Genomic DNA, 23,559 nt, shown 5'->3' on the forward strand with positions numbered 1-23,559 from the left:
GTGTGAACCCACGTATACTTGTTTTGTACTAGCAAGTAAGGTTTAGAGATGCCCATGAACAACTGGTGCCTCCCGCGACTGGGGGGGGCGTTATTTGTAGTTGGCAGTGAGCAGGGGCCACTTGGAGATAGTGGCAGTGGCGTTGGCAGGGTCGGGGGAACCCCTTGCAGACACCAGCAGTGACATTGCCAGTGAGTGGGGGAGGGGGCAGGTGGCGAGAAGCAACTGCCCACAGAAGCCAGTGGAAGCCTTGGCAGTGACCAGTCTCGGGCGGGGGGAGCACATGCCCCCCTGCGCCCCCCCCCCCAAATCACCTACAGAGATGCCAGTTCTGTCATTTTGGCTCCAGATATTTCATAACTATGTACTTCCCATTTTAACCATGGAGGCCACAACAGCCAACAGTGCTCCAGCGTTAGCATTAGGTTGGTACGTTTTATCTTTGAAATTATTTTTAACTGGGTTACTGTAGGTGTACTAAAGGTATTGGAGTCACAGCCACAACAGGTTGACTTTCAGCACGGTTCAGAAATAGCACACTGAATTCATTTTAAGGAAAAATCAAAGCACCTGCACTTGTCAGGAAAAGGATCTCTTTGTATGATAAGGAAATGTCCTTTTCACAATTATACGTTGTCTGTGACTGTTCTTCCCTGAAAGAGTAATGAGAGTAAGGTGAAACCAGATACATAGTGCAAGTTACTTTTTTGAAAATTTTAATAAGAAATAATTGCACATCAGGATCAGCAATCAAGACGGACCATTGACAGGCTTAATACAAAATATAAGGGAAAGAAAGCTCTTTTTATAATATCTATGTAGTGTTGTAGTGTTTGTGTAGAAAAGCGTGTAAAGTTTATTATTTAGTATAACACTAGCTGCAGCATTATCTATGAAGGGTCTGTGACGCTCTCCATTATAAATCCACATTTTCAAAGGACCGCAGTTGGGAAAGAAACAGTTCCTCTGGGCTCAGGTTGTTGTTACCATTGCTCTGGGTTCATTCACCTTAACTTGAAGTTCTTAAAAAATGTGAAAAGTGCTACCTAGTGGTGTACCAATGCACAGCAATCGGTTTTGTACCATTTAGACCTGGGGCCAACAACCTGAATAAGTTACGGGCTGGAACAGCTCAGCTCCAGTCCAGCACAGGCCGGGTGGCTTCAGCAGTACGTCAGCAACATTGGGGTTGGGGATGTTGCTTGTGCCCATGCTGGACCTGTGGGAGCTGTGTCTGTGCTGTCGTTGCTTCATCGCAGTTGCAGTGTGGGCACAGCTTCCAGGTGGTAGCATCCGAGCTGGGGCCAGGCAGCTGGAAACGGCGTCCTCGCCGCTTCCACTCCTCCCCTCCAGCCCTGGCTCCCAGCTTCAGCAGGGGCACAGCCAGCCCTGGCTCACTCCCCCACCGGCTGGAAGCCTCACCCGTGTTGCACGTAGGGAGAAACTGCAGCAATATGGCCACAGCTTCCAGTTGCCTGGGCCCCGCACAGCTCCTCTCGGCTCCAGGAGGGGCACAGATAGAGACAAAGCCTTGCAGCTCTGTGGACCAGGTCTGTATTTCTCTCTAGTGAACAAATATGCCAATAGGCGAATCTCCAGCAAGGGGCTCACTCCTGACCGGGCCAGTTCTCACAAGGCACTGTGCGTCCGCTTGCAATGAAGGGCAATGGGAGTTGAAGGCACACTGTACCTCGTGGGATTGGGACCTCGGTTAGGCTCTTTTGCTATCAAAACCAGATTTTTAAAATGCTCACTTGTATGTTATGTGTGGCATGTACACACTGTTCTATTAAAGAATAAAAGCAAGTATTGAAGTTTGACCTCGGCCAAGGTTTTATCACGCCTGCCCCGCTCGTGAACTCTAAACCAGAGCAGTTTGATGGAATTCAGTAGGTTTCCTCTTAATTTTTATTTCTTTATTTTTGGCAAAGGGAAGCAGTGCTATGTTCTGAGGCAGTGCTAACATGAGCTTTTTTCCATGTCCCATGGAAAGCTGTGGCTTCCCAGGAAAAGGAACGAAACCCGCCTGCCCTTGTGTTTGACCGCTCCTTTTCATTTTCAAAATAAAGGTCCCTTCATTCCCAAATAATACGCACGTTCAGTTTTTCCCCAGGAATCCTTGGAGTGAGCTAATCTGATGACATAGCAGCGTAGATGCTGCCGGCTGGATCAGCATTTTTGCTGTTAGTCACCGCATAGCAACTTCCCTGCTCTTGACAGTTCTCATAGTTGCCCCTGGGAGGGACGAGAAAAGAGCAGTCCATAAAGTTCCCATTGGCTTGAAAGCAGAAACATCTGCTGGAGTCGTGAGCAGTTTGTTCGCCGCGTTCAATAACAGAAAAGCCTGCAGTTGATCAGCTGTGCCTTCAAAAACAGGCACGACTCCAGTCAATAGAATTTATTGCAAGGAGTTTAGGAGCCATGGAGAAGATTAGGGCAATGGCAGAATGTGTCAAAATATGTTTTTCCTTCATTGGTTTCATAAATAAGCTCTGCAAGAAGTAAGGAATGACTCCGGCTAGCCTTCAGATACTTGTGGTGACTCACCTAGCTCTTTGCAAGCTACAACAGCACAGCATTTTATTCATGCTCCTGCTCCAGAATAGATCGAATCAGCTTTAAGTCATTAAATCTTGCCACTGTTGTAAGGATGTGACACTGTGTTGGCAGAATATCTTGAGAACACATGCTGCTTAGACGATGTCCTTAAGCGTGCGTGTAACAAACGTTATATCGACTTCAACAAATGTGGCAATTGCATAAGACTTCAGTGAGAAAGTTGTCATGTTGCAAGATCTGGGCCCTAAAGTGTACAGCGCTGTACATAATTAAAACAAAATAGGCCCAGAAATAATTTGGGAGTGTTACAACTTTAAGAATGAAGATGTGTTGCATTAGGGAGGTGTCAAAAGTGGCTCCATAAGTGGGGCTGGGCTACGATATGCATTTAAAAACCAATACTAAAATCCTTTTATTTCATATAGTGTACAGATTTGTGAAAACCCTGTGCTGTTTATGTGTTACAGAGGCGCCATTCTCTAGTTATGGTTGCAATTGTGTCTGCTTTGCCATTATAAACCTGCATGATTAGGGGTTTACAACATGGCTTTAAAAAATTTGCAGTGGGTGGAAACCTGGCACATAAAGGTCAGCCCTCAAGCAGTATTTTTAAACCAATTATTTTAGGTTATGCAGATATAAAAGTATCCATTATAGCTTCATCTAAGGGTGTCCAGTGGGTTGCGACATCATCAGAGTGCAAAGCTCATTTGTTCTACTAAACCAAAAATGGTTTTAATTACATTGTCCCCTTACTTTGCCTTTTTGGTGCCCTCTGCTTCCCCTTGATGGGTACAGTTCCTCTGGTATCCAGTCCAGCCCTCCGTTTCAAGCCACAAGGAAAACCAACAGGGACAGGAATGGAAAAAAAGGTCACGTGTCTTATCATGCTAATCACTTGCTTTTTTTCCCCTCCTTTTAAGTTCTTGGTTTTTTCTCTAATGTGAAGTTTCATTTGCTGCCATGGAAAGTATACTGATTGGACCATAATCTTTAGCAATACCTTTTTAATGCCCCAACGAGCAACAATCATGAAACTTGATCCTTTCAGTGATGAGCCTGCGATTCCTTTTTGTAGCAAAATATAAACAGTTATGTCCCTTAAGACTGTATATTGAATGGGAATGGTTGAGAGTTTGAAGATTACTTTGATCCAGATAAAATTCTGTAGTATCAGTGCACAGGTGCAAAAACTAGAAGTTGCTTTGTAGCAATATATGTAAATGCTGTCAGAATAGGAAATGGGAATGAAACTATTAATAGACCAGCAAAATGTTCTCTATTACATTTCTCCCATTGCATCCGCCTCTGGGCTAGCAGGAAGAGAGATTTTCTAGTAATGTAAGATCCCGTAGCACTTTTCAGAGATGTATGGCATTAATGCCAGCATTGGGGCCAGAATCCAGCTGAGGTAGTATGCCTACCTGTTTCCCTGCAGCAAGTTCAGCTGGGTGCAATACATTTTACAGCCTGCCCTAAAGTGTCATATAGCATTACTATAAATCGTTAATCATTTGGCACATTTGACTGCAGAAATTGTTGTATTTTGCTGGTGGGTGAAACAGTCCCTGCATATAACTTATATATCCATTTAAGATCAAGCTCTGCTTTCCGTTACATTCCTGCAATGCAATGAGAGGTTTTGCCATTTGCAGAGAACTATGCAAAAGCTATCCTTGAAAAAACTTTCCATTAAAACAGCAGCCAGAGTGCTCCAGCACTGCTTTTCCTGGAGAGCCGTTAGCAATGAACATCCCACTTTTAAAGAAGTGGCACACAATGGGCAGAGAAGGAGACTTAGTCCCATTAAAAAAAAAAAAAATTATTCATAAGGGATTGTTACCTCAAACATGCACATGACTAATTAGTCGGGTGTTGTCTCACTGACATTATAGGAGGGCTGCTTATCCAGGTGAAGTGATTTGTTTGTATAAGTGTTTGCAGGAATAGCACCTTAGTTTTCTTAGGAGTGCTAAATGCCTAAGGAATATGTACAGAGAAATAGGAAGTGGATAGAAGCAAAGCATCATCACATCAGTGGGCTTTTGCTTTCTGTGATAGTGTTGTGTTACTTGATTTTAGAAATGCAAGAGCCTCAATAAAGGTATCAATATGCCTGATACTTTCAGTCCTCCATATATTTTAATCTGATTTCAAATTTAAAAATTGACAGGGTAGTAAGAAGTCTGTAAACAATTGTACATTTTCACTATGTACTATATTCTTGCAGGTCTGTTCTGCCTGTGAACTTTCCTAAAAAAAGGGTTGTTTTTTTTTTTTAACTTTGTTTGCTTCCATCCTCCGGATACCTGCACAGCTGGGCATACATCATGCCTATAGAGTATTAGCTATTTGCAAAGACAATTTTCCTATCATTATCATTATTTTATTATTATTGTTGTTGGTACTTATTATTTATTATTATTACTTTATTGAGCAGCGCATGAGCTATAGATATTGAAAAATATGAAATGTCTTTGTCATGAACACATTGCGGCTATTGTGATCAAACATGGTAACGGTGCAAAGCAGCTGATACAATACAAATCATCTACTGTTACCCGGATTTAAAAAAAAACCACAGTTGCCAACCAGCTTCAAACTAAGTGCATTAATGTCAAGATGAGGTGATCATATTAGTTCTGAAGCCAGGGAAGTGCACTGCGTATTCAAGGTTGGTATGTTTGCCAGTGCCTCAGGATAAGTTTTGTCACTGCAGCTTAACACTGTTCAAATTCTCTTAAAGTGGACAATTTGAAAAGTTTGTGTAGCAAGCTTGTATCATTGGTGGCATTTGTCACTATTAGAGCCCTCAAGACAACTTGGGCAGGGTAGTCATTGCAGTGGAGTTCTTCTGTGTGTCTGCTAGCTTTTGGCAGAAAGAAGTGTACTAGGCTGTGTTATCACAGTGTTTCCAGGCCTAGAAATAACGTGGAGGTGAGTGAGTTTTCAGAACAGGAGCTTCTTTCTTTAGCCTTCACAGCACCGATGCTCACTAACTTTGCTCTGCGTCCCCAGAAAGAGTCCCAATTCCATGGACGTGCATATGTTGCCGCATTATTACACGCATGAAAAAGCGCCTTCCAAAAATGCCCAGCAGAATAAATGACGTTTCTGAATTTTTGTCTCTTTTTGCAGTGGTTCCACCTGGGAGTCCTGGACCTATTACTCGACACGAGTCTTACGACAGTTTAGCATCTGACCACAGTGGTCAGGAAGACGAAGAGTGGCTTTCCCAGGTATGGGTTTTGGGGATGTCAGGAGAGAAGTGCATGTAGCATCTATTAAGACTGAAACTTGGTGAAGGCCACAATGCAGCAGTAGACTATATCTAAACTTAGCTTCAATCTTGGCTTCTGTGGGAAAGTTTGGCAGTCTCCGTGAATTCCCAGTGGTAGGTATCGACGTTTTAAACAAGCATAAACAAAGCCCCAATGCGTGCTGGCACTAATTACAACCTTGGCAACCTCAGCATAGAATAGGAGTACTAATTTGGCCATGAAAAATAAGCTGCCCTCTCCACCCCTGTAGATGTGGTCCCTTTTATTCAGGGTTAAGGGAATTGGCTTGGCAGAGTGGGGAAGCCTGCTTATTTGTAACCTATGCTACACTCCATTATTTCCTAACTTCAGGCTAAGGGAGTAGCTTGCTTACAACACATCTTTATTTGTGAGCAGCTGCCTTCCCCCAGTGCTAGATTCATCCAGTTTTTGTTGAATCCCACTACTATAGTGCTGCATGATGATCTCGATCTAAATGAAATCTCTTGTCTATGAAGTCAGGTTTTAAGTCAGGGTTAATTACTATTGCGTACAGTGGGAATGCTCCCTGGGCAAGAAGAAGTGTAACAGTATTCGATTCGGCTGAGCCAAAACATTGACTTGCAGACTTGGGTCATGAATAATAAAATAAAGTTCCATTTCTATGCGTTTTTAAGATTGGCTTTTGAAATGTAGTAAGAGTTAAAAATAACCAAACAACAATGAAAAGTAAATGAATTTATCAACTCAGTTGTTCAGCATCCTGACAGACTATGTGAACTTTCTTTAGTTTGGATATATTACTGAATAGGTGCATGGTCCATGCAAAGCTGATGCCCAGATTTCACATTTTAAATATAGTACGATTTTGGGTATGACTGTTTTGACCCCTGGATATCCAGGAGTCAAAAAAAACCTGGGGGGGGGAGTGAAGCAGTGCACACACAGGCACCCAGGGCAACTTGCCATGTGCCAAGCGCTCATGGCACAGGCGTTCCCCAGGGACAAGTAGCAGTGGCACAAGGTGTGCTGCCACTACTTGTCCCCGGGGAACCAAACGTCCACACTCATCGGGACATGCCTGCTGAGTTCAAGAGGGCCTGGCTTTCATCCCCAGCTGCTAATAATTTTCAACATATTACAGTTACATTGCCCATTTTGTATCCCAGTATCATTTGGATAGTTAATGATTTAGCTAATTTTATTTGTCTGAAGACTCTGTAAAGGAAAGCAGGTCTCTCACCAAAAGAAGACAAGAATAAATTGAAGCATTGGCATACAGGCTGACTGACTTCTACTGCGGAGTTTACACAAAGTAGTTGTAGAAGCTTAGCGGCACTCAGGCGCTGTCATAACTATTCTGCATTAGAGCAGCAAATATATTTATATATTAAAAAAAAAAAAATCCCAGATGAGTTTTTTCTTAGGACACAGAAAGGGAAAGCAGGAAATGCCCTAGGAATGCTTAATATTTGCTAAGTGAAAAGAGTGATGATATCTCTTTTGAACATGAAGATGCTGGCGTTCTCTAAGCAAGCCACTTCAGATTAAGCCCAAAGTGCATGTATGTTTTTCAAAATTAAAGTGTTGTTATCAACAGTAACAGCATGCAGTGAAAAAACACTGCCCTTCACTTCAACTTTTCAATTAGAACAGTGGGTAATGTGTGCTGTCAGTGTGAAGCAGATACAATATGTTTGTCCTGCACACAACAGGAGAGTGAATAGGAACATCTGGACATAGCCTCGGTGAAATTGCAAAGGCATCTGTTTACCTCTCGGCTCTGTGACACTGATGGTTTCAAGCTTAAAATATACAGAATGCTTTATCTGTGGCCTAATTTGCATTGCTGCATAAAAACTACTCAAATCAGAAACCACTACAGTCAATCAGAGTTACCTCAAAATAAACAGAAATATGAAAATTGTACTAACCGGACTATGCATTTGTCCTCCTGGATTTACAGATAGCAGCTGCCTTAGAATAATAGTTTCAGAACCTTTCACAGGACATCTTGGAAGACTCCATAGTCAAAAATACAAAAAAAAATGATGTTAATTAAAAAAAACAAAAAAATCCCTAAGATGCTAAAAAAAAAAAAAATGCTATATGAAACATGCCTAAAGACATCCATGTGAGCATCCTTGGTAAACTGCCATCCATCTCTAAGCTTGTTCATTGTTTTGATAGAAACTCATATACATTTAATAGCCTGATTAATTTTTAAACTTTGAAAATACCAGCTTACAATTTGAATTTCTGATTTTTAAAGTGTTGATGCATTATTTTGTTTTTATGGCTGAGTTGGCCATTTCATTCGGTGGCCTTGTTTTCAGGTTCTGTACCATTTGAAACGAGTACGATTTGAACTGATCATGCTTGTTTGCATTCTTAGTGGTGACTTTTTGGATGTTTAGAAAAAAAATGTTTTCCTCCGGTTTTCAGTATGAAATCCACATTTTGAAATTTTCAAAAAAGTACCGTGTATGCTTCGCTTGCTGAAAGTGACTTATTTTTCAGCTTATTTGTAAGATATTTAAACGCCCATTGAAAGAAAAGCAAGTATCTTGCAGTAAGGGAAAGAGTTTTTAAAAACTTGAAAGTGAAATTGCATACTTTGCACACATTTTCTGTACTCTTGAGCGTCTCTTGTTTGGAATTACAGGGCCTCACAAGCGCATTGAAAATAGAAACTTGTGCTTTGTTGACAGTGTCAGACTTTTAACTAAATCATATACATTAAGCATTTAGCTACATTTTATATATATATTTATGCAGTTAAGTGACTCTAGTTCTTTGCTCTCTTACGTTTGTATTCCCATTGCTGCCTGCAAATGATGCTGCTTTCCAGCAAGATGGTCTTTGCCAGCAGCAGCCTCTGAAATGCCAGCTGTAATTATGACCCTTGTTATGAAACACAATTCACACATTATCCATGTGAAGAAGTGCTGGTGTAATGTGTGAACTTTCAGAAAGCGGAACTAAACAAAATAGTAACAGCTTCCTTTTGAAGAGAAAGTCCTCTGACCTGGTTGAGATTAAAGTCATTCATGAAAATGTATGGGGCAAGATTTTTTTTTTTTCTCCACTTGATTTGTATAGACAAAGAGTGAAGTCTATTCTTCTAATCAGTGGTGAGGAATGCTCACTTTTTAGTTTTGTGACTCTAATAGTCATTTCATACTGATAAAAGCAAGATACAAATTGAATTATTTGGCATGATCGCCACAGTGGAAGTCCAGAGGCTTCACAGTGATTTAGAACGTTTTAAAGATTTTTGTATCCTGAAAATGTTTTTAAAATCAGACTATCAGTGAAATTTCTGTGATACGCATTTTACTTGTGGAGCTCTGTTTTCAAAATCTTATTATTTCCAAATTCTGCATGTGAATGCCCAGGGTAGCTCAGAGATGTGTAAAGCAAGTGTTCCTGCACCTGCCTGTACATATGTTCATCCCAACATAAGTGTTTGGACATCCTCCCTAGGAGGCAATGTTGGAGAACGGGATTCACTGTAGATTATTTGGCAGGGTTAAGTTGTCCCTCACATTTAGAAAGCTGTTTAACCTCAAATAATCCCGTTTAGGTTCTGTGCATTTAATTTGGTATCATTGGCCAGATCTGGAGCCATGCAAAGTGTTCACTGAGACCATGAGAACGGCAGAATCGGACTCACTATAAAAGCTGCTCCCTATTTTGCTTTGTTCCTGTCTCTTCTAAAGGGATGGGGCAAAATATCTTCCTCTACTGTTTATTTCCAGTGGGATTCTAAAGAGTTCATGAGATCGAGAGAATTGCTCAATGTATTACTCAGTTCAGGTTATTTTAACGTTTCATACCACTTTCCTAGGTTGAGATAGTGACTCACACTGGACCTCACCGACGCCTGTGGATGGGCCCCCAGTTCCAGTTCAAAACAATTCATCCATCAGGCCAAACAACGGTAATTTCCTCCAGTTCTTCTGTGCTGCAGTCGCATGGGCCAAGTGACACACCACAGCCTCTTCTGGACTTCGATACAGATGATCTTGATCTCAACAGTCTCAGGTGCAAATAAAGTGAATTTTCTAAGGATGTTTCTCGATTATTTACACTTGCAGTAACCTGTTACTTACATAAGTATCTTCTGCCTTGCATATGTAATGATTCTCTTCAACCTGGTCAAGATCAGGTTCTTAGAAGATCACTTGACTCGTTATCAGTAAAAAAAAACAAACAAACAAAAAACCAAATTATCCAGGGCAAAGTGTGGAGAAAAATTTCTCCCCAAATGACTTTAGAGGTTGCTTGGATTCCTTACTGTTGTTGCCTCTTGCATGAGTGACAGTAGAAGGTGGTGCAAAGTCCAGTGTTCCTGTTCTTCGGTCTCTTAAAAAGTTCAAGGCTGCTTTAGCTTTCACAGTTTCTGCTTTGCTTAGCAAGTTTATCTGTTAGAAAATGACTAGGAGCATTAGGGTGTAGATTTATAACCTGCTGACCATAAAGAGGTCAGTTTGTCAGAACATGAAACGAACCACTGGAATGTCCCTCCTCCCGCCCACCCCTTCTCTCCTTTGCTTAAGAGTAATGTGAACAATTTTGATCATAGATTTGAACCCAAGGATGCACTGGATAACCTTTTGCCTCCCGCATCATTTTTGTTGGCAACCATGCATGATGAGGGAAGTACCCTCTGCATGCAGCACACTGGATAACGTGTCTCAATAGGTTATCCAGTGTCTCCCTCTTAAGCAGTGAGTTTTAATTCCTATGTGTGTCAGAAGTCTCTGCATCCTGTATGGTTGCAATGAAGAATTAACAAGCTTCAGTAAGTCTACAGGTTTCAGAGGCTGCACATAGTTCTTAAATCCAGAGTTTCATGGGATGGTGGGCTCTTTTCTTAACTCCCAGTAATATAAAAATGGGAATGTAAAATATGGAGAACTGGGTAGGCTCCATGGAGGATCTGGTCTTAAAGGGTGCTTGTGCATGAGCCAGGAGGCTGCTCCAATGTACTGTAATTACAGCGCATCTAAGCAGACTTGATTAATCCCTGCACTTCAAAACGGCAGCAGGGTCACTTTAATGAAAGCTTATTTGACGAGCTTTAGATAAAGTGCCCCACCACCATTTTGAAGCGCAGGGATGCTGATACATGAGACACTCCAGGTGCTTTAATTAGAGCGGCTCTCACAGCCACTCTAATTAAAGTGCTGCCCCCCCCCGGAGCAGCAGTGAAAACATCCAAAGTGTCTTTGGACAGGAGAGTTGTCCCATTGACTTTGGTGAAATTACTCCCATCGGTTCAGGATTGGGCTCTTAAGGCGCGCACTAGATATCAGGTCTTTCCAGGGATTTGGGATCTCATCCAGATGTTTTCAAGAACAATATATATGTGCGGAAAGGGAAAGAGTGGATGTCAAAACCATGTTTGAGGTGGCATTTTCATTGATCAAATGAAGAAAGATCTGAGTTGCCACAAGAGTAGGCAGTTAAAACACAACCTTTACTGCCCCCCACCCCCCCAGGCAAAATAAGTTTGCCAGCCAAGGAGAATCATCCTGCACTGGTGGGCAAGGGAATTGCTGCATCTGGGGTTTGGAGATTTTTTTTCCCCTTTTCTCCTTTGCAGCTGCCTAAGAGTTCAAGTCCTGAGAGAGAACGTGGAGACCCACGGTTGTTATGCATTCTCCATCCATCCATGTTGTAGTTAACCATACGTTGGATCCACACAACAAGGGAAAATAAAAACTTTCAACACTTGGTTGATTTTTAGAATAAACAGTCTTTTAATTGGCCAGGGTTTTTTTGGTTCAGGCTTCAGGCTTAGTACCAGGAAAAACCCTTTCACAGTTAGGGTCTCCAGACTGCGGAATAAATTCTCTTCAGAGGTGGTGCAGTCACTTACCCTGGAGGTGTTCAAGAGCAGACTGAATGGTCACCTCCCTGGGGTCACCTAACCCTAGTTGTCTTCCGGTCTAGAGTGGAGGGGCTGGATCTGATGATCTGCAAGGCCCCTTCCTTGAAAGGTCCCCAATCTGTGGTTTAAAGCGCGGTGATTTTTGCATCCAGGTTAAATATGTGATTTGCATTTTAGGATTCAGCCAGTTCGCTCTGAACCTGTTAGCATGCCGGGGTCATCACGTCCAATGTCTGATCGGAGAGGAGTCTCAACGGTGATCGATGCTACCTCAGGTAGAGAGAGCGCACGTGTTGATTTCATGTTGTCACTGATGTTCGTGGCAGTGGCCAAACTTTGCCTTTGCTTAGTAACGTTTTCCGCCTAACCAGTGCCGTATTGCAAAAGGACTGTCCAGATCTGGAGGTGCAATGTAGGTTGAGCGCCATCTAAAAATTAGCGAACGCATATTGAAGGGTACCGCGCCGATGACTTCTTTTGCCTTTGATCATTTGAATGTGAAGTAACCGCACTGACACAAAATGTAAATGAAATGCGTGCGTTCAATTTGCTTGACCCGTTAGGATATCAAAAGACCCGAGCTAAAGAAGCAGAAGATGTGCAAGGGCTAACACTGGAATGCTTTTATTAGTGAAAGAGCAACGTTAAGAAAATCATTGCACCATTGATCTCTACCCATCACAGATATAAACGCCCTTCCACCGAATCGGAACCACGTACGTAGTAGCAGCGTCTGTCAGTGAACACGACTACCGGATAACCTAACCAATGCTTCTTGAGCAGGAAACCTTTTTGCTGATGCCTTTGGAGACGGAGAGTAAACTGAAGAACATCGTGGCTATGTCTGTATCAGCAAAGTAGCAGATATACGTGCCACAAAGTTTTCTTCTCTTTTTCTTTTTCTGCTCTGGTGTAGTAGGTGTAAAGGAATGAGGGCAGTGGGGTTTTATAGTCTCGCACAGCTGTATAGCATCTGACGGTTCCCCACAGCAGGATTTTGTCAAATAAAATCTCTCACAAGTAGAATTATTAAACACAGAGCATTAGTCAAACAGTTGAGTCAGAGAGGATTTTAATCTTTAGCGATTTGAAAATCCCTAGAGACTGCTGATTGGATTGAGGTTTAAACTGTAAAAGGAAACTGTAACACATACAGAAACTGATTTGTGAAGGTTGTTTTAAAGAGAGTTAAAATAAAAGCTCCTGTTCCGGGCTCTGTTTTCCATTGATATCAATGCAGAGTCCAGGATACCACCATGTTAGCCAAATGCATTGATATATTTCTTTTGGTGTCTTAAGGTTTTCCCTGGATCGGTGTCTGTTATTCAGTGTAATTACAAGCGTATTCACATTTGATATTAGAGGTTCTGTCATCGAGTTATATTATACATTTCTATTTTCAGAGGTTTAAAACTTGGAAAATTAGCCCTGCTTGAAACGAGGCAAATGTCTAGAGCCGTTCACTCAGAGGAAACATTTGTATTTTTTTTCTCGATATCACCCATAAATTATCAAATACATTTTGGTTGTACTAAAATATTAATTAGTTGAGCTTCCTTTGGTTGGAGTTCACTTACCGTGTTAAAAATACACATTACACACTTGGATTTAATGGTACCCTCTATTGGGATGGCTGAACATTTAAAACCAAATTATTAACGTTTAAATAATCCATCCGTGGTGGTCAACCTCTCAAAATGTTTGCTGTGTTTGTTTTTGAAGATGGGGGGAGCAATACAGTAAAGGGACTATCACTTGGATATTTCCCCAGTGGGAATATGGTTCCCAAATGTCATTTTATGGCCATGTTTTTCAGTTCCCACTACAAACGTGAGAACACGGTTCCTTCTCTGTCAGATAACCCTGTGCTTTTGTGTGGATGGGCCTTTAGTGTAAAGTGGATCATGTGGATGTGATGAAGCTTTATCGGTAATGCGTTTAACATGTGCGTCTGTATTTAAATTGTTGAAGTCAATTATATACATTACTATGACACTAAAAATATATTTACTGCATAGCACTGGCTCAGTTTTGCTGTAGCACCTCATAAGTTTTTTAAATAATGCATGGATTTTATGAGACATGCTGATCGCCATATTTTATTTAAGTCCACTGCCAAATTATTTGGATTTGAATTGATTTTGGATTCAGGGACTTTAACCTCTGTTTGCAGCCTTCATATTGGCTGATCCCTGGTCCCTTCCCATTCAGGGACTATAACTCTTTATTAAGGGGAGATTTGCAAGATTTACATTTGATGGTTTAGTGATGTGAACTCTCCCAAAGATTTAAGGACAAACAACAAAATGCCTGCCCTGTTTCTCAAGGTTTCTCTTCCTGCCACCTTTTAAGGGTTGTTTTTTTTTGGTTTTAGGGTTGTTGTTTTTAAAATGTTTAATGGATGAGCAGAAAATTACATTACGGTCAGTTTTGAATTTAAGGTTTTTATTTTAAAAATCTTCCTTGTGCTGCATTACAATTTGTCTTAAACCTGGTACTGTAAATATTCTCATTTCCTGCTATTACTGAGGCATGTCCTAAATGGCTTACATTCTTTCTGAAAACAAGTTTATTGGAAAATACCTTTTTAGGTTTGAGGGATTTTTTTTTTTTAAGTAGGTCATAAATTTTTATTACCTAACCTGAACCAGGAAGTGATTCCTCAGTTATGACCCATGCATTTGAGTCTGCTGCACTTTATGAAGATGCTTATCTGCCTGTTTGATGGCCTGTTGCTTAGAGATACGGTCTCTGTGGCGCCTCCTCTTATCAAGCTGCATCACTGGGTCTTGCCATCAAAAGATTGCAAGTACATGTTTATCATCTTTAATTGCTCTTGCAGCACGCTTTATAGCTTTTCCCTCCTTGATGGTGACAGCTGTCTTTATGTTTAATGTGACAACAGTGTACATATTTTTATGATTTCCGTCACTGTCAGTGAAACCATGATACCACGGAGCGATATCCTTAGACTTAAAAAAAACCCAACCAGCCCCTTTGTGCTGGAATGAATCTCAGTGAGATTCCCCCTGTGGAGGAAGATACCTGTAGTATTAACAAATGAGAAAAACAGCCAAGGAATTGGGTCATTCTGGAAGACTTCAACTTCATGCTGGGGCAGGGGCGCTGGACTTGATTATCTTTGAGGTCCCTTCCAGCCCTAGTGTCTATGAAATCTATGAAATCCCTAACTTGAAAAATAAATGTTACTAATAATGGTAGGGCCTAGGTATTCCTGGAAGTAAAAACTGACTTATTTCTTCATCACATAGTCATTGAAGCAGCAAGAGGTGATGGATGTTTTAGCTTTGGTTTTGGTCATAAGTAAGGGCACCATGGAAAAACAGACTTCGGTTTTGGAGTGACACAGTTGATTCAAGTTTAAATTGAACGGAAGGATAAACAAAAATTGTGCCTGGCTTTTGATTTCAGAAAGACAGACGCTTTTGGTAGTGGAGTCCGCTGGACCGAAGAGCTCAAGAATGTCAATGGACGTTTACCCCAGTTATCAATTAGGAGGAGGATGCCCCTGGGTGGTAGCAGCAGGATGGCTAATAGTCATGAGTGTATAGAAATGGAGATCGCCGCACCTGATTTTGAAACAAAACTCGAAGGGCTTCTAATGGAGTCAGGTTGGAGGGACCAGATAATCTCCATCCCAGAAGTCTCAGGCAACTCGGTGAAACATTGTTTGGAATATTGTGCATGTACAAGCCTGGCCACCCGTGGTCAAGAAAGATAAATTCAGGTTGGAGCAGATACAGAAGAGGGCAATAAAATGGTTTGGTGAATCAAGGCCTTTCTTCCATGAAGAGACTTGGTTTGTTTATCCTAACAAAACAAAGGTTGGAAGTAAGATGAAGACTTCTTGTAGATGGATAGGGGGCCAGACACCAGGGAGGGAGAAGAGCTATTGGAGCTAAAGAGCAATGTTGTCAGCGGTAGAAATGTCTGTAGACTGGACATCAAAACTGGTGTATAGTCATAGAAGCATTTAGGTTCTGGAACAGCCTTCAAATAGGAGTACTAGGGGCAAAACAGCCGTGAACAACTTTTAAGATGGAACTTCATCAGCTTGTTAAAAGGATCTCTTGATGCGTGTACCTGCAGTAACAGGAGACTGAATGCGTTTACCGTTGTATCTTTCTGTGCTGTCTACAGAGTTGCATCAAGAGTAAAACCGAAGTAAGTGAATGCAAATCAAGGAGACTCTATCGGCAAAGTTAAACATTGGGGTTTAACATTTGGTAAATCAAAAATGGTATTTTTTGCATTGTTATGACTGTTTGCATTCATGTGCTTATTTCAGTCCTAAATGTTGGTGGGCATTTAAAGTTGTTGCCACTCAATGAGCTTGTTCTGTTTCTGGTGATATATAATTTTTTTGTTGTGAAAAGACCCTAAGCATTGGAGATTACAGAGAACTAACTGTTCCCAGTCTAACCTTGTATTTAGAGCTGCCCGGATATTCACAATATCTACTGATGACGGAATCTGATTCACCCAGATCTGTGTAGCAGGCCATGGTACTGGATTTGGGAAAGGCACTTAATAGCCCTGTTAATTATCATCTTCTGTACCCTGTGTGATTCATCAGGACATTCACCAGCCATTGCAGCATGGTTCAACTAGTGAAGATTGCATAAAGCTTTTACACTGCCTAGTCCAGATCTAAAGGAGAAAGGCGGAAGCATCTCCTCCATGTTGCCCCTCAGCCTACAACGAGTTTGGACTTTTTCAAAGCATGCCACCTTTTGTTGGGGATGGGCTGAGCCCGCAGCACAAAGGGATGGGCATAAAGAATGACGCATAATGTCTACGGCTGGAGTGGATGTTTTGCCGTGAGCTTCCCCCACTGCACAGGCAGAACATTTAGGCCAGTGATCTCTGCCAGGGAGGGTGCCATGAGATTCCTTCAAGGGTGCTGGAGAGGTGCCATACCATGTTCGCACTGTTAGGTGCAGGAGCATGATTCCCATGACAAAAAACCCAGAGGTTTCAAATAGAATACCATAGTGTTAAAAACGTTCTGACCTGATGTGGTCTTCCCCAGTTCTTTGCAACAGAAGAATCGCTCTAGTATTTTTTTCCCTGTGGTCAAAAAGCAAACGAGAAGAAAGAGCTGGCATTTCCCATGGGATGCCACAGGTCTGTTGTGGGCAGATTTGAGTCTAAGGAGGTGAGAGCCACTGATAGAGGCCAGCATTTTTGTAGTCTTAGCTGCTTGGTTCCTCTGCTATTGTGGTTGTTTCTTAAAAAACCTCTATACGTCCTGGCCAGTCCTGTTTATCAGCTCTATCTGCAAACAGTCACTAAGCTTTTAAATTCATCACTCTGTACGTTCAAAGATGTTTAGAGTTTGATACATGCTTTTCAAAGGCTAAGGTGTAATTATCAAAAGCATCTACACAGCTTGCGCGCCAAAGTCCATCTTTGCAAAGTGCCTTAGGCACTTGAGAGACTTAAGCTCCTAAATGCCTAAGCTACTTTTGAAAAGGGGATTTAGGAGCTTTTGATCTTTTTAGATGATTTTGCTCTTAGCATACAGATAATAAGTCAGAATGCTTCTCTGAGCCATAGGCCAATACCAATCCAAGTTATACATTAGATTATGATGATAAAGATTGCAGAAATGCAAAAAATGTATTGTGGAAAATGAATAATGCGAAGTGGGTGATCAGTATTGGGAAATTCCTACAGGATTGCAAAAGCGTGTGAAGTATGTAAGTAAGATTTGTTGGTGCAACTGATAACATTAGAAGCATACTTTAGTAAAAACAAAGTAATCACAAATGTGGCAAGAAAGATGTGGTAGAATTAGCAATAATACGATTGCAAGGGGTGTAATGAGTATCATCTTGAAAAAGCAAACATTTATACACAGTACATTTTGTTCTTGGAAATAACATTGCAGAAGCCTTGTAAACCAAAAATATGCAAGTCTAATGGAAGAGTAATGTGTTTCACTATGATTATTGGATGTTATCTCAACATAGGTATAACTGGGGTTTTTTTTCCTCTTTGGCATTTCAAGAGGTTTTGGTTTTTTAATTTGAAAGTAGGATATAATGACGTCTATGCCTATTTTAATTGTATCGATTTCTTAAAACTAAAAAATGTAGAAATAAAAGTTAGCAAAAAGTATTTGCCGAGAGGTACTACTCTGTTTGCCCCTCAGTGTATGCATACTTCTCATGTGCATTGGAAGGAGAATATCCCCTTAAGGATTTAAATGCACTGCAATGCCAAATACTGTTCCAGATTGTCAGGGAAACCTTTAATGAATGTTGAGTTGCAAAGCTTTGTAGAGTAAGAAATTAACCATTGGCACTGAAAAGGCATGCTGCATAGATTCACATGGCATATTGCAACTGCGTTTTTTAATAAAATTGGCATTGCCTGCTCCTAGTCCAAACAGACAGCTTTTTGACTTGACATTTCAAAACTTCAGAGCGATCTCCTTTTCATACAGGTGGCTAAAATCCATCACCAGTTTTCTAGCTGTGGAGATCTGCAGAATTATTGCCGCTAACCTAATAACAGAACGTACGTCGTCTAGGTTTGTAGTGAAACATTCCCACCAGTAAACCAGGCCCCTGGAAGAAGATAAGGTTGCATTTCATCTACATTCTGCAAATGAGTAATTCATGCCTCATTGGATTACTTGCGTAAAAATATGAAAATCAAAATAAGTTTATGAACTCTGTTAATAAAAAAATTACACAGACTAAATTAAAGGAAATTCAGGAAGACTAGGCTCCTGCTGCAGAACAATAAACCTAATCATTCATTAGAAAAATGCCTCACATTTAACATGTTGTACGTACACATTTTGTCCTTAAATTCAATGGCAAACCCCCTCTGATTTTAAAGGGGCAGAAATTGTTTGAGAAATTGTGTAGAAGACTTCTTAAAAACCATAATCCTACGTGATTGTAAAATGAAATAGACTGCCGGAAAGCACTGTCTTTTTTTCCCCCAGGCAAAACTGGTCCTGTTTATGTTTCCCCAGGGTCCCCAGAAATCATTTTGTTTCTTTGCCATTTGAGGAGGAAGATTGTCGCCCCCCCCCCCCCAAAAAAAGAGGAGGAAAAAATTGCAAATTATAACTAGCTGAGCCATTTTTTGTCTCGGCCTCTACCTTCTCTCCTTGGAGGTAAACTCCACTCCTTTTTGCTTTAAGAAAGAAAAGACTTGTGGGGACGGAAGAGTAGCTGAAGAAAGCAAGGGGTGAGTAAAACATAGTGAAAGAAAAATGTATTGAGAAGAGGGAAATAGTTGTAGTCCTTGATCCTGAGCAAGTATTTAGCGTTCTCCTTTAAAGCATGATGTATACCGTGTGTGCAGCAGTGACGCTGTGCTGCTTAGGGTGAAGTCATAATTTTTTAATGACCCTGGCAATGCTGAGCTCTTTTCTGTTTACTTTAATCGATGCCCACTTAAACTTGGTTTGTAATTTAGCACTTCCCTTTCTGCCGTATACAATCTGCTGGCCATGGATAGTCGCCTCTTTTCCTTGCTGGCTGAGGGTTTACTTAATAGAATTGACCGGTCTGAGTCTGTTTTTCTCCTTTTTTTTTTTTTTTTGCTTCGTTCAAAAGCAGTTGGTAAACATTTCATTTATTTCATCTTTTATTGTTCGTTCTGAATCCTCTGAGATGGGGACCATAGGCCAAACCTCCAAGATGGGGACCATAGGGGACATCTCAAGTGCCCAGCAATGGAGCTGAATAAACACCTCTGTTGTCACACCGTAAAACAGCCAAGCTTTGCTGTCATGTCGGTGCGATCAAATATTTATTCCCAAATGCTGCACAGTAGAAAGTAGTGCCTGGGAGCAGCAGAGATCAGTTATTCAGGTAGTAAAGATGTGCGAATGCAGCTGGCAGATGAAGTCCCCAGCATTATGAATTCCCAGTCTGTCCTTCTTGCCGCAGGCAATAGCTGACAGGCCCGAGCGGTCATGGGTTTCCTGTTACTGGCGCTGATAGGGCCCGAGGAGTCTTGGCGTCATAGATACTGAAGCCATCCCTGCATGAGTGGAGACGGCCGGTGCTGGAGGGTCCTCGTTGCACAGCAATGTAATCAATATGGTCTGGAGTCCTTGACCTGAACCTGTAATTACCTGCACGGTATAAAGGTAGTTTGTTGTTACAGATAGTGATTGCATTCAGATTCTCTGTGTATGGTGCTGATCTTTGAAGCAGGAAGAGGATTTGGCCCTTTTTCTATTCTTCACAGTCATTAAGACCTTTTAATAACGCTCATATAACAAGCCACTCTTATTGGACATCACCTGTTCAGTACCGAGGAAAACCCCTACCCGGCAATACACATTTTGCAGTGATACCACAATGGTAACTTCTAGTCTAGCCCTTTCTTGTGTTACCTTGAGAGCAAATTATAGTAGCAGGATGACTGCTTTAATAGCTGTGATTGCTTATCTGTTATGTTTCTTTATATTACTGATGAAACAGTAATACTTTTGAGGGATAAGCTTTAGGTTCTTTGTTTTTGAATTTTTTGGTACTGAATAACACTTTTAAAGAACTTTCTTTTTTGGTGTGAAGTTTATCATGCAAAATGCTAACATGCAAATAGGTGGCTTAAAAGTTGGTCTAGGTGATTCAGTTCCCTGCTGGGTTTTCAAGGGAGCCTGACTGCACAGGTCTCCTAGATGCCAGTGCAGTATACATGATTACTTCCAGGAGCAGCTATGCCCTATAAGATACGGAGATATAAAGGGAAATTAAAATGATCTAACGCTGGTGATCGGGCACCGGCTGCTGGATTGTTGCCTAGCTCAGGAAAGACTCGACTGTAAGGATGCATGCAATAACAATAATGTCTTGCAAGTGCTGGTTGGTGGTTACTGCGTAAAAATAATAAATTGAGAGAGGAGACTTGAGGAGGGTGGTTAAATGAGAGATTAACAAATTACTGCTGCTGATTTATCGTGCCCTTTCTAAAATGATTGAGTGTGCTGCCGAGGTAAAAGCCGATGAAGGTTGTGGGGATGGGAGGAAAGTCTCTAGCGCAGAATGAAACACAACTGCACCAGTTTCCTCTGCGCGGTGTCCATTCCCAGAGTGAAAGCGAGAGAGGAGGTAGTTAATTTTCATTCTGTGGCGGTGAGCCTGCCAGCAAATGAGCAAATCTGGCTCTCCAAAAGGCGTTGCTGCTTAATATGCAGGTGTCAGTCAACTAGAAAATGACATGAAATCGCAGGGTTTTTTCACATAGGCAGATGAAAAATCAGGTGGTAACAAAACATGGAGTCACCAACAGTCTGGGTCAGGTTTGAACTAGTCATCTGAAATCAAAAAATGCCATGTCCTGCTCTGTCAGCAAAGCCGCTCAGCCCCTGAATCGTTATCATCGTGCTCATCTTGGTAACTTCTTTTTGCTTGCGTGTGGTAGCTCTATTATAGAAATATTTACTCTGCTGCTTTGATTTACGATTACACGATGTGAATATATATACTACTTTAGGTACACAGAGCAGATCGTTTAAATCCATCTTTGTGAGTCAATGGCCTGGCCTTTTTTTTTTCCCCCTCCAAAAGAGGACTGCCATGTTTTGCTCAGGTAGGGATAATAAGACCTTGTTGTGACACTCATGGGCTGAGATTCCTTTTGCATTTCCTTTAGGGGTATTTTGAGCTCATTAACTGGTCATAAATCATATAGAAAGTGGGATTTGATGTAGTTGTTAGCAGTTGGAATTAGGCTTATGAAGGTATGCCCTGTGAGTTAAATGGCTATAAATGTTTACGTATGCAGTTCACCTTCTCTTGAATGGATTTAAAGACTGTAGAATATTGATTTCCTCACTTTCTTTAACTGAATAGGTAAATCAAACTAACCAAATCCAGAGCAAGTACTGTTTCTAGACTACATGTATTCTGCTAGTGTTTTAAAAGCTAGGAACATGATGGGAAGGTCATGAAAAAGCTTGTAAGCAAGGGGCATTTTCCCACGTATGCATCAATGAGCAAATAATCAAAAGGTCCTGTAACTTTTTAATTTGCATTTTCAGCATACAGGGCAGTATGGTACTGTGTTTCTTCTCCATTTATCCTGTTAACAGTTTGTAGAAGATGTGGGAGGAGCACATGGGAGGATAAAGAACTGTGTGCATTGTACATCCAGTTGTACACTCCATCATCTTTACCATGTTTCCTCTTCTCTCAAGTGCTGTCACACACATCACTTAAATTAATTTTAATACTGTCTTATTCTGTCCTCCGAAAATCACGTGTACATTTTGGACCGTTTCTTTCTTACAGAAAAAGGGTGACATTTTTCTGCTTAGGCAGATCTTCATTTAAAACAAAGAATATTTTTTAAAAGGCAAGTATAAGTATGCTGTATATTAAAAAAAAATAGTCATACATTCATCTCTGTGTTAATAAAACAGACATGATCATAGCATGAATAATTGATTTCCAGTTTAATGCAGCATAAATCAAGAATCCTAAAGATAATAGTTTGAGTAGAGATGGGCAAAAGCCATGGGGATTGGAGTCATGCAGATTAAGGTGAACTTTTTCCCACTTCCAGTCAGCGTGAACGCGCTCCTCAGAATTTGGAGCAAAGCTTAACCAGAGATGATAAATATCGCTGCAGTCGTGTAGCTAGACTTCTCCTCTGTATTGCCTGCTGATATAGTCTGGTTATACACCCGCTAGTAGCATTTTTTTCAATAATTTGAACTGCATTGTTCTGCTTAGTAGAATAAATTCTGAAATAAAATGTAAAAGTTCCAGTTTAAAGTCTCCAGTGACATTGGTTCATTAAAAGGAAGGGGGGAATAATTGCACACAAGCGAGTTTTTTCTTTACCTAGAGCCAACCACTAAAACTCCAAGAATGAAGTCCTTTTACCTTGTAGTCGGTGACAAAAACTGCAATGATTTCAGTGCCGCCGGGAATTCAGTTCTCCTCTACAGACGTGCTACAAACATTTCAGCACACTATCATCATTTCCTGACGAGCACCCTTTTCTTTGAAAGTTAAAATTTTACCATCAGGAATGATCCCTTCAAATCACTCCCTGCCTACGCAATGTTTCTCCTGACTTTCTAGTTGTCTTTTTCATTTCAACGTGGTGTTCTTACTGCAACCCCCCCCCACCACGAAAAAAAAAAAGAAGCAACTTCTTTTCCATGGCCTTGTCAGATAAATGTGCACCTATCACCTTGAGTGAGAAATATGGGGAGCTTACAAATTCGTGCAGTACATAAGTGTGACTTTTCATTGTTCCTAATGGCGTGCATTGGTACTGTAGGAATTCACAGTAGAGAGCCTTGGCCAAAACAATTAGGTACAGAGTGGAGTACACCCGGGACCTGATCCCTGTAAAACAGCAGGAAGCCCACTAATGTAAATGGAATTACATAACTGAGTGGGTGAAGAGGCTGGCTTCACATCCTCACAAGGCCCAAGGTATAAGTAAAAATGTCAAATGCTTTTCTCCAAAAGGTGCGACTTCCTTCCAAACCTGAGAAAAAATAACACCAGAAACCTGGGAGGGCTGCCCAGCTGACCTGGCCTCAAATTGCCCATCACAATTATGAGAAAAAAAGTAAGGTGGAAGGAAAAACATTTCTGGGTGAAATGGACCATATTCCTTCCACGACCTGGGGAATACAAAAGGCATGAAACAGCTGTTGTGCATAGGTGTTGGAGAGCATTGTGTTGTTTAAGCAATGAACATAGAGCAGTGTTTAAGCCTTTGCTTTTTGGTTTTCTTTCACAACATAGTGTAGCTTTGTCAATATGTTTAGTTATTTTTTATAAGAAAAGGAGGACTTGTACAAGTCTGTGATTAGCCTCTTAT

At 41.1% G+C, this 23,559-nt stretch overlaps 1 protein-coding gene across 7 annotated transcripts in view; it reads left to right on the top strand.

The window, feature by feature from the left end:
- The window catches only part of BCAS3 (BCAS3, microtubule associated cell migration factor), a 444,448-nt gene that overhangs the window by 206,429 nt on the left and 214,460 nt on the right, over nt 1-23,559 (top strand). For all 7 annotated transcript variants that reach the window (XM_019545665.1, XM_019545667.1, XM_019545666.1 and 4 more), the window contains 3 exons: nt 5,698-5,798; nt 9,670-9,866; nt 11,896-11,993. In XM_019545665.1, the coding sequence (XP_019401210.1) occupies nt 5,698-5,798; nt 9,670-9,866; nt 11,896-11,993 (396 nt within the window). The remainder of the gene's footprint in view (nt 1-5,697; nt 5,799-9,669; nt 9,867-11,895; nt 11,994-23,559) is intronic.

The sequence above is a fragment of the Crocodylus porosus genome, unplaced genomic scaffold (genome assembly GCF_001723895.1).
Source record: "Crocodylus porosus isolate Cpor-Errol unplaced genomic scaffold, CroPor_comp1, whole genome shotgun sequence".
NCBI classification, from domain to species: Eukaryota; Metazoa; Chordata; order Crocodylia; family Crocodylidae; genus Crocodylus; species Crocodylus porosus.